Source organism: Jaculus jaculus, chromosome 8 (genome assembly GCF_020740685.1).
Source record: "Jaculus jaculus isolate mJacJac1 chromosome 8, mJacJac1.mat.Y.cur, whole genome shotgun sequence".
NCBI lineage: Eukaryota > Metazoa > Chordata > Mammalia > Rodentia > Dipodidae > Jaculus > Jaculus jaculus.
The window spans coordinates 37,363,945-37,379,495 of record NC_059109.1 but is presented as its reverse complement, the minus strand read 5'-3'; the positions used below and the strand labels follow the sequence as shown (position 1 = coordinate 37,379,495).

The 15,551-nt window shown below is 40.7% G+C and overlaps 1 protein-coding gene across 6 annotated transcripts in view; it reads right to left on the bottom strand.

Moving 5' to 3' along the window:
- Cdin1 (CDAN1 interacting nuclease 1) overlaps nt 1-2,365 on the bottom strand; it is a 247,415-nt gene extending 245,050 nt beyond the window's left edge. For 5 of the 6 annotated variants that reach the window (XM_004668197.2, XM_045157232.1, XM_045157233.1 and 2 more), the window contains exon 1: nt 1,401-1,736. In XM_004668197.2, the coding sequence (XP_004668254.1) occupies nt 1,401-1,501 (101 nt within the window). In that variant the 5' untranslated portion in view covers nt 1,502-1,736. Of the gene's footprint in view, nt 1-1,400; nt 1,737-2,232 lie in introns of those variants that run through there. The other variant, XM_045157234.1, reaches the window with a different exon arrangement.
- Nucleotides 2,366-15,551: the final 13,186 nt, after the last annotated feature.

Genomic DNA, 15,551 nt, shown 5'->3' with positions numbered 1-15,551 from the left:
TGATGAAACCTAGTATTCATATGATGATCTGAAAAATTATTTTTTTAAATCACTGAAACTAAAAAAGCAATATGTACATGCATGTACCTCTGTATATATACATACATGCATAATGAGAACAGAACATTAAGAAATTTGTTCTATTTTATTCTAAAACTGTCCAGAAAAAAAAAATGTATCTTTTCCCTTGGCTGGCCAGCCTTCACTTATTTTACTGTTAATGGGCATAACCAACAAACATTAATAGCAAAAATTAAATTCCTATTTATCAATTTTGCTCCTTGATAGCATGTCTGATAAAATCGTAAACACCATAAAGGGAAAAAATAATGCTATTAAATCTGAATAATATTGGAAAGAGAGCACTTCAGTTTATAGACCAGGAAAACCAGTCTGCCAAAAACCAAAATCATAAAAGACATATGCTTCAGTTTGTATTGATAGCTATTATCCAATAACTTCTAATTTCTCAATAAAATGCCACTGTGGGGGTATCTTATCAAAAGCTATACATCATGGATCAGGAAGCTCTCCATCAGGAATAACTATGCTCAACGTCATGATATGGCTTTGAGTTACAAAATATGTTTTTTTTTTAACAGATTAACTATAATAACCTGGTTGACCTGAACTGGTTCTTCATGTAATGTTTAGGTCTTTTTCACATGTTTAGAATGCAAAAATATACACTACATAATTCCTAGGAGATTGTTCTTAGAAGGTCAGATAACCATAAAAGTCACTACAAAGTGTTTGGGGGAGGAGGGAAGCATGCAATACACCTACTATATGTATATATGTGACCAGAAACCTTCAGATGTGGTGGTCTCGATTAGAGACCCCAGTATGTTGGTCTCCCACCCTTTAAGTTACGTAATTGCACAGGCAACATGAGCCACACTCAGCAGCATGAGGCCCCTTTAGACCAGTTGCTCCATTCTTACTTATTACTGATAACTTCTTAAAAAAAAAAAAAAAAAAAAAAAAAAAAACTTTGAATTCACACTTCCTAGGTGCCTTAGTGCAGTAGGCAGCAAAAACAGTCTTCCGAATCAACGATACGTCGTTTCACTTTGGAAAGGGCCAATTGGCCACCATCCACTGCTATTACCTGTCAATGAACCACTGGACATTTATGAAGCGCCTGCTTTGTGCAACCATCCGCGCCCCCGCCCCTGCTCATGAAATTCCCAGCAAACATTTGTTGATTTGAATTTTCTTGCAAGGCCTGGGGAGGCCACAAAAGACGTAGCCATGAAGAGTTTTGTGTGGTAGGTAGACGGAAGGAGAAACCTTTCTCACCTTCCCTGACCTAACTGTCCCTAGTCGTCCCTGTGTGACACGTGGCCCCTAGGCGCTGTCAGGGCGGCCCACTCGGGGCTGCAGGCATGAGGACTTACCTGGGGAACCTCTGCTTCAGCTTCCTCAGGCTCTGCCTGGTGGGCGGTACGGACACTAAGCACTGGGCTATCTCGTCGTACTGGGCTTTGGTCAGTATCATATTGGGCCTGGGGACCGGGAGATGGCAGGGACAGGGAAAGCACCCAGGGGCTCCAGCAGCTTGGGTGCCAGGAAGTGAGGGGTGGATACACCCAGCGCGACCCCGGGTCCTCGAATTCCTCAGCTAACCCCTGCACAGCCCCAAATACACCTCCAAGTTGCACGGAGGGGGGGGGGTTGAAGGGGCGAAGATATGCCGTGTCCCCGGCTGCACCCAGCACCTCGGCAGCGGGCGGGAGGACCGAGCGCCCTAGCTGCTCTACTGAGCAGCCGCAGTGAGCCGGGCCGAAGGCGATCTGCCGCCATGTTTGATAAGGGCAGGCCGAGCAGGAAGTAACGGGGCGCGGAAAGCTGGCGCTTGCGGCTAAAGTGGCGAGCAGCACCCTCGCCCGGGATCCACCCAGTTAAGTTGCTCGTAGAAGTCACATTTGCGAGGAGCCACGGGAGCCTGTCACACAGGCCAGGGGACAAGACGCACCGGTGTCCCACAGGCCTTCAGCTTGGGTCCCGGAAGTGCTCTGGCTGAGCGCGGGATTTGAATGTGTCTCCAGACACGCCCCCCTGCGCGCAGCCCCACGCCCACAGCGGCCCGCGTGGAAACCCGGCCCGGGTGCGAGCAGCGGCCGCCCCGCGGAGGGGTCCGCTGGCGCGGTGACCCCGGCCGGCGCACAGCTTCTGCCGTCCTGGTAAAAGGAGGGCGGCTTTGTCTTTGCGGAGAGGCTTGAATCCTACCTGTCAGCGCACGCCCTCCAGCTCTGGGGTGATCTCACTTGTCTTCCTAGCCCTAGCTCTCATAAAATAATGGGCGCCAAATAAGCGTTTAGAAAACCGAATCGCGGAGTGGATTCCTCATAGTCAATGAGTATCTTGGGTGGAACGCAGAACTCCTGCGGCTGCCTGTTAGAACGTCGGCTACTCCTCTAACATCCTGTGAAAACTCCACTGGGTTCTTAGAAGGACACGGGCTTGTTCTCTTCATAGTGTAACATGTTAAGCAAGTGAAAGTAATGCTTTTAGAGAACTTGTAAGTGGCTGAACTTTTTTATTTTTTTCATGTGGCTTAGAAGTTTATCTCAGATAAGCCTCCTTGGATAAATTCCTTAATCCATCAAAGCCTCAATTACTTTGTCTATAAAATTAATTTGGAATTCATGGGGCAGTTTTAAAAATAAATAAAAACATAGCGAAGTTATGGAATCAGCCTAGGTGTCCATCAGTAATAGATGAATGAGTAAAGAAAATGTAGTGAGTAATACATAATGAAGCCATAAAAAAAGAATGGAATTATGTCATCTGGGAAAATGAATGCAACTGGAGAACCTCATGTTAAAATAAGACAGACACATATGATGTTTTCTCTTACTTATGGATCCTAGACTTTATGTAGCTACATTAAAACATTACATATATATATAAAATGTTTATATATATATATATATATATATATATATATATATATATATATGCCATGAAAGCATAGGGAAGCAGGGAAAGGAGGAAGCCAGGGGAGGGGCAGGGTAGAGAAAGAAAAGAGTGAGAGAAAATACTTAAAGTACATAATATCATTGAAAGAAATGATCCTTATGAAACACACCACTATGCATAATGAACATACATTAATTTAAAACCCTAAGATAGTACAATAAAATTTGCCTAGTACAGTGTGCAACTGTACTATACAAAATAAATTGGGTAAGACTACTTGATAAAACTGGATAGGGTGTTTACTGGATACTGTTTTACAGACTCCTGGTGAAAAGACTCACTTAATCCCTATAACTATATAACTTCCCTGATGCTAGTTCTACATCATCATCATCTCTTCCTTCCTTTGTACAGAGTGAACAAAGCCAGGCATGAAAAGGTTACAGAACTTCCCAGAGGTCATGAGAACCAGTAAGTAGCAGAGGGAAGTATTAAACTGAAATGGGTTCTAGGATATGGGTGTGGCCAATCCTCAGTAATGCTGAATTACTGCAACCAATAGTCATACTCTTAAACAAAAGGTTAAGGATTTTTTTTTAAAGGACATTTTCTATGTTTCAAAGACTCTTGCAGCTAAGATTTAAAACGTTTCTCTGCTTTATTTTCTCAGGGATCTCAAAATCCAGCACCAACAATGGGTCCTAATTGAACCAGCACTGGTTTGATATTTTCTCTGAATATTTACATCAGAAAGTTCCTTCCCATATGCTTTGCATCTAACTCTGGTTGTATGACATTAGTACATAACTATTTATTTATGGCAGCGTAGCCAGAGTTGCCACCTGGCTAGTTTGAGGCTGACCCTGCGGTGACTTTTACATGAAAGCTGGCTGACAATAAGCAGACACCACTGGATTCTCCTTTCCTTTCCCTCTCCTAACTCCAGTCTCCAATTCACAGCCATCAGACTTTTATAGAAAACATCAGTTCAAGAATGCTTGCACTAGTTATTTTTATAGCAACTCTTCTTGCTGGCTCTTGTCCTGCCTTCACCCTTACAACCCGCAAGGAAAATGCCAAGTTTGTTTTTTCTGTTTTTATTTTTAACATGTTGGCAGTTTACAGTTTTGACCCAAATCCAGTAGGTTGTTTAGAGTTAGTGCTGGGAGAAAAGCAGAGCTCTGTTGCTGTATTCATTGGCAGTGACAGTAGTGTTGTTTATTAAGCACAAAATAGAAGCAGAGCACAACTGTTTTGTCGTTATTTAATTGGTTTCTTTCTACTTGTAATGTGAAGTGCTTGGTGCTGGCTAAGTATTCACGAAGCAAAGGATGCTTCTCCATCCCACTGCCATATCTCATCAAATGTGTCACTCATGTGCTGCTGATTCTTCTAGAGGTTTTTCTTTTTTTTAATATTTTAATTTTTTTTGTTTATTTTTATTAATTTATTTGAGAGTGATAGACAGAGAGAGAAAGAGGCAGATAGAGAGAGAGAGAGAATGGGCACGCCAGGGCCTCCAGCCACTGCAAACGAACTCCAGACGCGTGCGCCCCCTTGTGCATTTGGCTAATGTGGTCCTGGGGAATCGAGCCTCCAACCGGGGTCTTTAGGCTTCACAGGCAAGCACTTAACTGCTAAGCCATCTCTCCAGCCCTAGAGGTTTTTCTTAATGCTGGTAGGTCTCTGCCCCACCCCTTATTTCTTAGCTATCCAAAAATGCCATTTCTCACTAAATGAAATATAGAAATGAGATGAAGTACAAGTACCACACTAAAAACCCAAACAACTGGCTATTTGTCTAAACTTGGCCATGGAAAATGTGACCTTGAAAATTGACAGTCTATAATGATGTAACCAACAAGACTGTATACAATGTGTGCATAACTAATAAGAAAAAGAAAAGAAAAGAAAATTGACAGCCTAACCATGCATGGTAGCATGCAGCTTTAATCCTAGCACTTGGGAGGCAGAGGTAGGAGGATCATCATGAGTTCATCAGCCAGAGACTACATAGTAAATTCCAGGTCAGCCTGGGCTAGAGCAAGACACTACTTTGGAGGGGAGGGGGACAAAAAAAAGAAAGAAAATGGACAGCCTCACAGATCCTGAATGTTTTCACTGTAACCATAGCCAAGAGTATATCTCCCCTAAAAGGAAGGAAGATATTAAAAATATGGGAAAGAGGCAGGAGAGATGGCTCAGCAGTTAAAGGTGCATGTTTGCAAAGCCTAACTGCCCAGAGTTTGATTTCCCAGTACCCACAAAAGCCAGATAGATGCACAAGGTCCAAGTGGCTGGAGTTGGTTAGCAGTGGCTGGAGGCCCTGGCATGCGCTTTCTCTCTCTCTCTCTCCCCGCTTCTTTAACTCTGTCTCTGTCTCTATTTCAATAAATTGTATATATATGTATAATTTTTTTTAATTACTGAAAAGCTGTAGGTAAACATCTCAAGGTAGAGGAAAAGTAGAGACTGGTACAGTTCTCTGGAAGAACCTGCAGCTCAAAATGAAGAAGCAAAAGGAAACAGATTTGCTTTAGCCAATTCATAGACAATTTAATAAGTGTTATACAATTTATTTTTTTAATTTTTTGTTGTTTATTTTTATTTATTCATTTGAGAATGACAGAGAGAGGGAGAGAGAGAGAGAGAATGGGCACGCCAGGGCCTCCAGCCACTGCAAACAAAATCCAGACGCATGCACCCCCTTGTTCCTCTGGCTTATGTGGGTCCTGAGGAATTGAGCCTCGAACTGGGGTCCTTAGGCTTCACAGGCAAGCACTTAACCACTAAGCCATCTCTCCAGCCCGTGTTACACAAGTTAAAAGAGGGATGAAGTTTTCAGGAGAGCCATCTGGACATTTCTAGAATAGTATTAACACCAATGACTAGAAAGGAAAATGAGCCAAGTCACATGTCTTAGAAAATTACTCCTACTACAGCAAAAATTTCTAGGCAGAACGAAAGATGCCTAATCTTGGAAAGAGCAGCCATGTTTTCAGTCTGCCAAATTTAATGTATGTTTAAAACAATAAGTACATGTTAGCTTTATCATATTGATAAATCTGTTTCTATCCATGGACTGTCTCTGAAAGTTACTACACTGTCTATTTTATTTTTATTTATTTGAGAGAAAGTGAAAGAGGCAGATAAGAAAAAGAATGGGTGCTTCAGGGCCTCTAACCCCTTTAAACAAACTCCAGATTCATGAGCCACCTTGTACATCTGGCTTATGTGGATCCTGGGGAATTGAACCTGGGTCCTTTAGCTTTGCAGGCAAGTGTCTTAACCACTAAGCCATCTTTCAAACTCTACACTGACTATTTTAAAGAAATGTAATGGAAAATTATTAACTAGATACAGAAAGAGGATAACATTTGAGTATCTATTGTGTGAAATACTATTCCAATATACCTTATCTCATGTAATTCTCACAAATACTTTATAAAGCATATCTTAGAGTGCTAGTGTTTAATTCTTGCAAATACTTATGCACTGTATCAGAGAGCACTAGTGTATGGATTAGAAAACAGGCTCAATAAAGGAAGGAGGACTGGAGAGATTGCTCGGTGGATATATGCACTTAACTGTGCAAGCATGAGGACCTGAGGAGGCCTGAAACTGCCCAAGTTTGAATCTCTCAAAACAAAATAAACAACTGGGCATGCCACATGTACCTATAACCCCAGTGCCACAAAGGGAAACAGAGACCAAGGAATCACTCAAAGTCATGAAAAGAAGCAACCTCCAATATCAATAAGAGACTCTGGCTCAAAAAAGACAGTGTGGAAGAGCAGTGGAGCTGAACACCCGAAGTTCTCCTCCGCTCGCTGCAGGCAAGTGTCCAGACCCCACAGCAAGCCAGCTCATGGGGTGCTACAAAAGGATAAACGCATGCGTACACCACACATACTACACCCCTACACACACACACACACACACACACACACACACACACGTGAACAACAAACCAACCAATCGACCAACAAACAAGTAAAGGCAGAGAAAGAAAGGAAAAAAAAAAAAGGAAGGAAGGAGGGAAGCAAAGAAGGAAGGGGAAGAGAAGGAGGGAAGGAAGAACGGAGGGAGGGAGAGAAGGAGGGAGGGAAAGATTTACCTGACATATCTAGCTATTAAGTCACAAAACCATGATTTAGACTCAAGTTTCTATTAGGACTCATGTTCTCTATTGCATTGCATTATAACTCAAAAAGCATTTGGAAATTTTTTGGTAGACTTAGCCTCAAAAGTTTCTATTCTCTGAAATAGGCCTCAACCTTCATTGACCACTGGGATGCCAACTGACAGTAACCCTCAACTTTTATTTAAAAAAAAAAAAAAGAAGAACACACTTTTATAAAATTGTTTGGCAGCTTGAACTAGTTGTTTTTCTGTTTATAATATGAGATACTGCCTTTGTGATTCCTCTTTTGAGCCAAAGTTTAGGTGTCTATACTTACTATCATTGGGAAACAAGTCATTTTATCCTCCTCCCCCCCCCTTAAAAAATATATATAATGAAAGCTTCGAGTCAGTAATAAAGATTAAATAATTTAATTGTTAAGATCTTAAGCAATTATTCAATTTAATGACTGAGGAAAACAAAGGAACAGAAGGATGGTCCACATGCGAAGGTGAAGTAATTAGACTAAAAGGTCAGGGAAAAGCAAAAACCAAATGTGGTTCGCTTTATGGAAGCCAGTGGTGAGTGATCTCTTGGTCTGTAAAACCAAGTGGCCTGACTCCAGGGGAAGGTAACATACCCAGACACCAAGGCACAGTATAAACAGGAACTGTCCCATACACATGTAATTCAGAATGGCACTCTTCATGTTTTACTTCTTCAGAGATACTAAAGCAGTTAACAGAGGGAAGAATCATACTGGCAACTTTATAATAATCTATCTTTTCTTAATTCCCTGACAGAATTATCATATTGATAAATATGTTTCTACTCATGGAGTATCTGTGAAAGTGATTACACTGAATATTTTAAAGAAATAAATGTGAACAAAGTGCTGTTACTGAATCTATTTTCCAGTGAAACTAAGGCAAATAGAAGATACTTCTATTTGTCAGTTATTTTACAATGTTCTAGAATAGTGTTTCTCAAATGATTTGTGTTGCAGGCCATGTATTTTTTTCATTCCCACCATGTGCCATGGGCAGATTGGTAATATATGATAAAAAGGGAGGGACGAGGAAAAAAAAATGAAAACTTAGGAAAACATATAAGATGTAAGCCTATAATTCATTATTATGAAATAATATACAATACAATTATTATAGTAAAATTAAGATAAAAACTTCTAAACACTTAGTTTCATTTTTTTATACTGTATCAAGAAATGTAACAAAAAGCTTAACAAGCAACACTAGCTTTCCAACCCTGCTTTGAGTAGCACTGTGTCCTTAGCATGCCAACATAACGAGTTACATATATCCAAACAGAGTGCCAACTCCAGGCTCTAGGACATCACACTTTCCATGAGCTAAGACTAGAAGAAGTAGTCCTTTCAGACTAGGAAGCACCATCCATCATTTTCACCATTACCTATATGAATTTACTTCTTCTCAAGTGATGCACAATTATTATGATGGTTGGCAGTGCAAATTCTCTCAGCCTAATTAATTTGCAACCTTTTAGGATGGGATTATATAGAAAGTATATTTGTCCAGCAAGCCCAAGTCCCTGGGTCCAAGTCCCCAAGCAACACACACACACACACACACACACACACACACACACACACACACACACAGAGTAATTTGTACCCTATGCAGTAAACACGTTTTTATAGCATAAACCCTAATGTCTTCTTTAGATTGCAAAACCACCAGTCAGAGCTTATATACATCTTCCATTCTGATTCATTTTCAGAACACCATCAGTGAATGAAAAAGGTTGTTAATTGACATTTACACATTTACTATCACCACATTTGACAACACTAAGGAACAAAGTAGTGCTTCTCCAGGGACCCTTACTCTTGGGTGTCTCTGTGTGATAGCAGAATGTACATGGGCGTGTGTGTTGAAGAGACTGGAGCCTCTTAAATTTTCTTCTCAGGCTCATCAGGGACTGGGGATAATTTGCAGGCAATTTGTATCCCCTTTTCCTGCAGGACTCAACCTCAGTTGTAATTTCTGAAGTTGTCAATCACTTTTCTTGTCTCAAAGACCACTCTGCCCAAATACATCATGCTCTCAGGGTTTTTTCACATTTATAAATTCAGAAATTGAAAGGAGCTGTGCTGGTAGAGGAAAGGGCTTCTATTTGGGGTACATGAAAAAGAATGAGAGGCAGGGAATCATGTCTGTCCTTAATAAGCACCTCTTTTGGTGTAAGCTGGAATTGGAAGCACATGTCAGATAGAGATTAGCTCTAAGACTCTTCATTTAAAAAATTACCCTCTTTTGCCATCCCACTAGGATCTACGTTCAAAAGAGTGGGTAAGATGCCAGTCAAGATTTATGACTTCTTTCTATCTGATGGATAGAGAGGTAAAAAAAGGATTTCCTTTGCAGGTAAGAATAGCAGTTATAATAATAGCAGGTACCACCTTTTTAGGAAAATGAAAGCATGTTATGTAATTATCTTGTGTATTAATATCATGGAGACTGTAACTTATATTACTCCTACTTGGCAAATGGGCAAACTAAAGTACAGAATGGTTTAGAACATCAACCAGTTTCCATATTTTTAAATGTGAACCTATACAAATAGTCCTCTTTTTTTAACTTAATTTCTTATTTTATGATCATCAAAGAAAGATATTTTTGTAGCCCAAAATGAAATTTCAGAAGCCATGAATCATCCCCATCTAGTATCTGCACTTGACAAGCCATCACTGTAATCACAATGGTATTATTCCTTCCAGTCATTGTTTACAGTTCTTTCCTTATATAGATGAGACCAAATTATGCATAGCTGGAGTACAGCATATAAGTTATGAAAGCTTGGTCATTTTGACCATCACATCACAGGAAGCATGAAGAAGTAGGTTTCTGAGGTAGACTCACTCAAGACAGCTTTGAAGAAGCTCTTTGGCATGGCTAGGAAGAGGCTGAGTTGTCCTTTTGTTCCATCAACTCTACGTCATTCCATGAGAGAATGATGTAATGGATGCTCTGGAGAGCTCAGTAACTGATAGCCAGCTTTCTGGGCATTCCATTCCCAGAGCTATGATTGAAATCATGCTGGCCAGCCTCCTGCCTTTTTCCTGTATGTTGTGACGGCATGCTGACATAGAAGCTGGCATGTGCTAAAGTTATATCTGGTGTATTAGTTAGGGTTGTCTAGAGGAACAGAACTGCTAGAATGAATTATTTTAAAAAGGGGATTTATTGGATTAGTTTACAGTAGTCCAATAGCAGTTGCAAGCCTGAGAATCAAGGAACCTGGAAGCTGCTCAGTCCATGTGGGCAGATGCCTCAGAAGTCCTGATCCAGCACTGCAGATGGTGCCAGAAGGCACAAGATTTCCTGAGGAGCCGCTGGGTCTCTATCCATGTGGATCTTCAGTTGACACAGGTCTTCAGTCCATGCTGGTCTTCAAGCCACGCTGGAAGGCAGCAAGCAGCTTTGGCAGCCAAGTGGGGAGAAGAAGGGCTCTCTTCATCCAGAGCTTCCTTACATGAAGTCCCCCTCTGAGTGGGGCCACCCACTCTGGGGGAAGGGCTCACTCTGGAGGAAGGACTTCCTCCTTCAGTTAATCCTTCCTGTAAGCAACCTCAGAGACCCACCCGGAAGTGATTTTTCTGGATTACTAAACAGATCAAGTTGACAACACCTTACTATCTTACCTACTGTCCACCCCTTGTCAACTTGGCACCAAATCATATCTCCTTACATCATACTTAATTTCCAAACAAAAACAGTAACAAGCTCATAATTCTGCCTAACATGGTATAACTATCCCATGTACAACTGGGATTGCAAAATCTTCTTCCAACACAAAGCTTAGCCTCTAATACAATAGGTTTAATATGAATTCAACAGTTAGCTAGTGATATAATCTTAATATTGGTGTAGATATGTATAAACATTCTGTATCAAGGTAGGACAGAAACACTGCAATTACAGTCCTTGTTTCTGTAACTGGTCACACAGATTTAGCTGGTATTACCCATTCTCTATCTCCCCCACCTTCAGCAAGCACCTTAGCAGGTCTTGGTTCTTTACCTTTACTGTTGCAGTCAGGTTCACATTGCTGGTAGAAATCACCCAACCAAGAGCAGCTTTCAGGAAAAAGAGTTTATTTTGCCTTAGAGGCTCAAGGGGAAGCTCCATGATGGCAGGGGAAAATGATGGCATGAGCAGAGGGTGGACATCACCCCCTGGCCAACATAAGGTGGACCATAGCAACAGGAGAGTGTGCCAAACACTGGCAAGGGGAAACTGGCTATAACACCCATAAGCCCTGCCCCAAAAATACACTCCCCCAAGGAGACATTAATTCCCAAATCTCCATCAGCTTGAAACCTAGCATTCAGAACATCTAAGTTTATGAGGGACACCTGAATCAAACCACCACATCTGGACACACAGATTTATTTCAGCTATTGATGCAGAGAGCAAATGTTTTGCATTCCAAGAGGAAAGATGTGCTGGATGCCAGTTCTGATGGCAGAGAGCTTGGGATTTCATCTCCCTTTCAAACCTGCTAAAAGGCTTAAATTGGTACAGGGATGAGAAGGGATTTAAAATAATGTTGTGAGCAGAAGCAACAGAAGTGAGAACTTCAAGAACACTTAAGCTCTGCACATACTTGCACATGCACACAAATATACATAAGTCTAACTTTACACAATTACATTCAAATTACATGTACCGAAGGACTTTAAAAATACAAATGCAGCTGGGCATGGTGGCACACACCCTTAATCCCAGCACTCAGGAGGCAGAGGTAGGATGATCTCCGTGTGGTCAAGGCCACCCGGAGACTATATAATGAATTCCAGGTCAGCCTGGACTAGAATAAAACTCTCTACCTTGAAAAAAAAAAAAAAAAAAGAAAGAAAGGAAAAGACAAATACCAGGGCTGATGCTGATGGTTCAGCACTTAAAGGTACTTGCTTACAAAACCTGGCGACATGGGTTCAATTTTCCAGAACCCAAGTAAAACCAGACACTCAGGGTGGCATAGGCATCTAGAGTTTGTTTGTAGTGGCAAGAGGCCCCCGAATGCCCATTGTCTCTATCTCAAATAAATAGGCACAAATTAAAAAATAAAAATAGAGGCTGGAGAGAAGGCTCAGTAGTTAACAGTTAAGGAGCCTATCTGATTCGTTTCCCCAGTTCCCACATAAAGCCAGATACAAAGTGGTACATGTATCTGGAATTTATTTGCAGTGGTTAGAAGCCCTAGCAACCTATTCTCTCTCTCTCTCTCTCTCTCTTTTTCATTTCAAATAAATATAATAACAAAATTTAAAATGTCAACTATGCCAAGTTCTCAAGAAAATATGGACATCCACAAAAGCTCATGTATTCTGCATGAACTGTTTTAGACTATGTATACAAGCAAGATACAAGACAAATCAAGTCTTTGCATAAAAAAGAAAAACAAAAACCTTACATTCGGGGCTGGAGAAATGGCTCAGCAGTTAAGGTGTTTACCTGCAGAGCCTAACAACCCAAATTTGATTCACTAGTACCCATGTAAAGCCAGATGTAAAAACTGGTACATGCATCTGGAGTCCATTTGCAGTGGCTAGAGTCCCTAAAATGCCCCTTCTCTCTCTCTTTCCCTGTTTCCTTCCCTCTCTCTCTTTCTCTTTTTTGCCAAAGCTTTGAAAAAAAAACTTACATTCTTCAATAAATTAGCTTAATTTTTATTTATTTTTACAGAACATGTTACTCCATGTTTCTGTTTAAAGCAAGCTAAAGACATGACAACAAAATGCAATACTTGGCCCCAAGCTGAATCCTATAACAAAGAAAGTGCTAAATAGGGCATAATTGGATAAACTGGCTAAATGGAAATTGAGATGATTGACTTGACTATTAACATTTTTAAAATAAATAATGAAAGCAATCTCCCTATTAGTAGGAAATATGCCCTAAAGTATTAATAGGTTAAAGTAACTAAGTATCCAGAAAAAATAAAATAAAAGTAATTAATAACAAATAATGAATAAAACATAGTAAAATGTCAATAATAGATGACTCTAAAATGTGGGTGTTTTGCACTATTTTTGTTTTGTAACAGCTTGTTGAATTTTAGGTTATTCCCAAATTAAAAGTTCAAAACTGCACTTTACTTTGTAAAATGTATGAAAACTTAATGCCCTTAAATCATATTACACACTCTTCTCAGTCATGCATGATTTATAGACATTTGATTAACATTCTGATTTTCTTGAGATCTCAGAGATGGGCTTGTATTGATTGAGACCCATGGTATAGCTGAGGCAAAATGTTTATGAGCTCTTCATCTACCTTCCCTAAACAAAGCACCTATGTTTCATGCTAATTATTTTATTTTAATATATATATAAAGGGTTTTATTAATATATAATTAGGACACTATAAAATTATAATTTTTCCTTCCCTTCCTCCTTCACAGGCTCAGACAATTCTGCATTCCCTTCCTCCCTCCCCCATTCTCTCCCAGGTATTTACCTCAATAAATCTCTTGCATGTCAAATCCCATATTGGCCTCTGCTCCTTAGAGAACTTAGAGTAACATGGCTTCCTATCTTCAAAGATATGCATGGGGTTACACATAGTCACCTTATTAAATATGAATGGTTTCCAAACTGTCATCAGAAATAGATCAAGAAGAAAGTATTCTAATGTTTAGGAGATGAGACTTTGAAGTCAAAAAGGATCAGGTGGAAGAATTAGTTGGGTGATCTTAAGAGTTAATGGGAACAAATTTCTTCCACAGTGGTATACACAGCAATAGAAGCAGACGAATGTGCTTTCCTCTGTTCTCTTCTTTGATAGGCATCATGTAGATTTTCTGTATTTCTGAAGGCAGCTAGCACAGTCACTAAATGTCTACTTCCTTGTTTGTATCAAATCCCTTCTTGTTTTCCTAATAAGACTCTAATTTATAGCCAGTGACCTGAATTAAATTTTAGCTATGCCTATAATTCTCCAGGTTTATATTCATTACTTCACTCTTAGATTTCCCCAAAGAAATTATTATTATTTTTTTTTTCTTGGAGAGTATCTCTTCTTTCTCTCTTGCTATATACTCATGCAATAAAATCTCTTGTCCTAACTTCAGGGTAGAGAGCCAAGTATCCACGTGTGCAGAGCACAGTCCACCAGGGAATCTTGCAGGCATCTCACAAACACTGTTCACAAACCTGAGCTCATTTTGAATCTCCTTTAAGTCGGCTTCTACTTGTGGATAATGACACTACTTCCAGTTCTTTGCTCCAGAACCAATCGCTATAGCTTACCTGTCACTCTGCCACTTTTGGGGTTTCACCTTTCTTTATTCTATTAGTCCCCAATGACACTATCTGTCTCTATTAAAGTCAGCCATGCTGAATCCAAAGTGATTTTTCTCAAAATAAAAACAGGTCACATTGAGATGCCCTGGCATGCTCTTTGGGGTTCAATTACTTCTGTGTATTCTGTAGGTACTACATAAACTCAAGAATCCAGGCGACAGGTCTCTTCCTTATTTGCCTACCACCCGCTAAGCACCAGAAAGCATTCTTTTTGATCCACTCTGAAAGGGTTACCATTTCAGATAAGAAAAATCAGAGAACTTAGGCACTCAGTCCAATTCTATACAACTGACAAAAAGAAGGGAAAGAACAAATCCTTTAGACTCCAAGGTGGGTCTATTTTGAGGTTTTGCTGGTTGTTTTGTGTTGGGGTTTGCCCATCTCAAGATAATCTGTTTGTCTTTTTTTCATTTTTTTAAATATTTTGTTTTATTTATGAGAGAGAGAGAGAGAGAGAGAGAGAGAGAGAGAGAGAATGGGTATGCCAGGGCCTTCAGACGCATGTGCCACCTGGTACATCTAACTTATGTAAATCCTGAGGGATTGAACCTGGGTTCTTTGGCTTTGTAGGCAAGTGCCTTAACCACGAAGCAATCCCTCCAGCCCAGTCCATTTGTCTTGCTAAGAATTAAATGACAGCAGCTCTTGTGGAGTGGCCTGGGCAGCCTTGAGCAAGGTGGGTGTGGGATTGTGAGTACTAGCTGCAGGTTTAGGCTGGTGCACTTGAATCGGAACAGGCTCCTCCTTGTATGTGCAGTCCCCAAGCTTGTCTGCGCCGGATCCTGGGAGGCCTGGCCTGCTCAGTGCCCAGGCAGTGGAGTGTGATCAGCTAGGGAGAGGGATAGCCAGGCAGGCACTCACCTGGGCCCTAGTCATCTGAGCCTACGGTGTTCCCAGACCTGTGCGGTGTCATTAGCTCCAGTCACCACTCATGGCTGTGGCATGGCAAAAGCTCACAGGCTCAGGATGCAAAGAGAGTTCTGCCTGTACTATGTATGATCCACAATTCCAGTAAGTGGGGATCAGGGTTGCACCCAGGGAGAGGTAGAAGTTTTTACCTGGGTGCCCTACCCTCCTGAACATCTAGTCTTTGAAGTGCTATCAGTTCTTGATTCCATTTTGCTATGTTTTGACAAATATATACACTACAGTTAT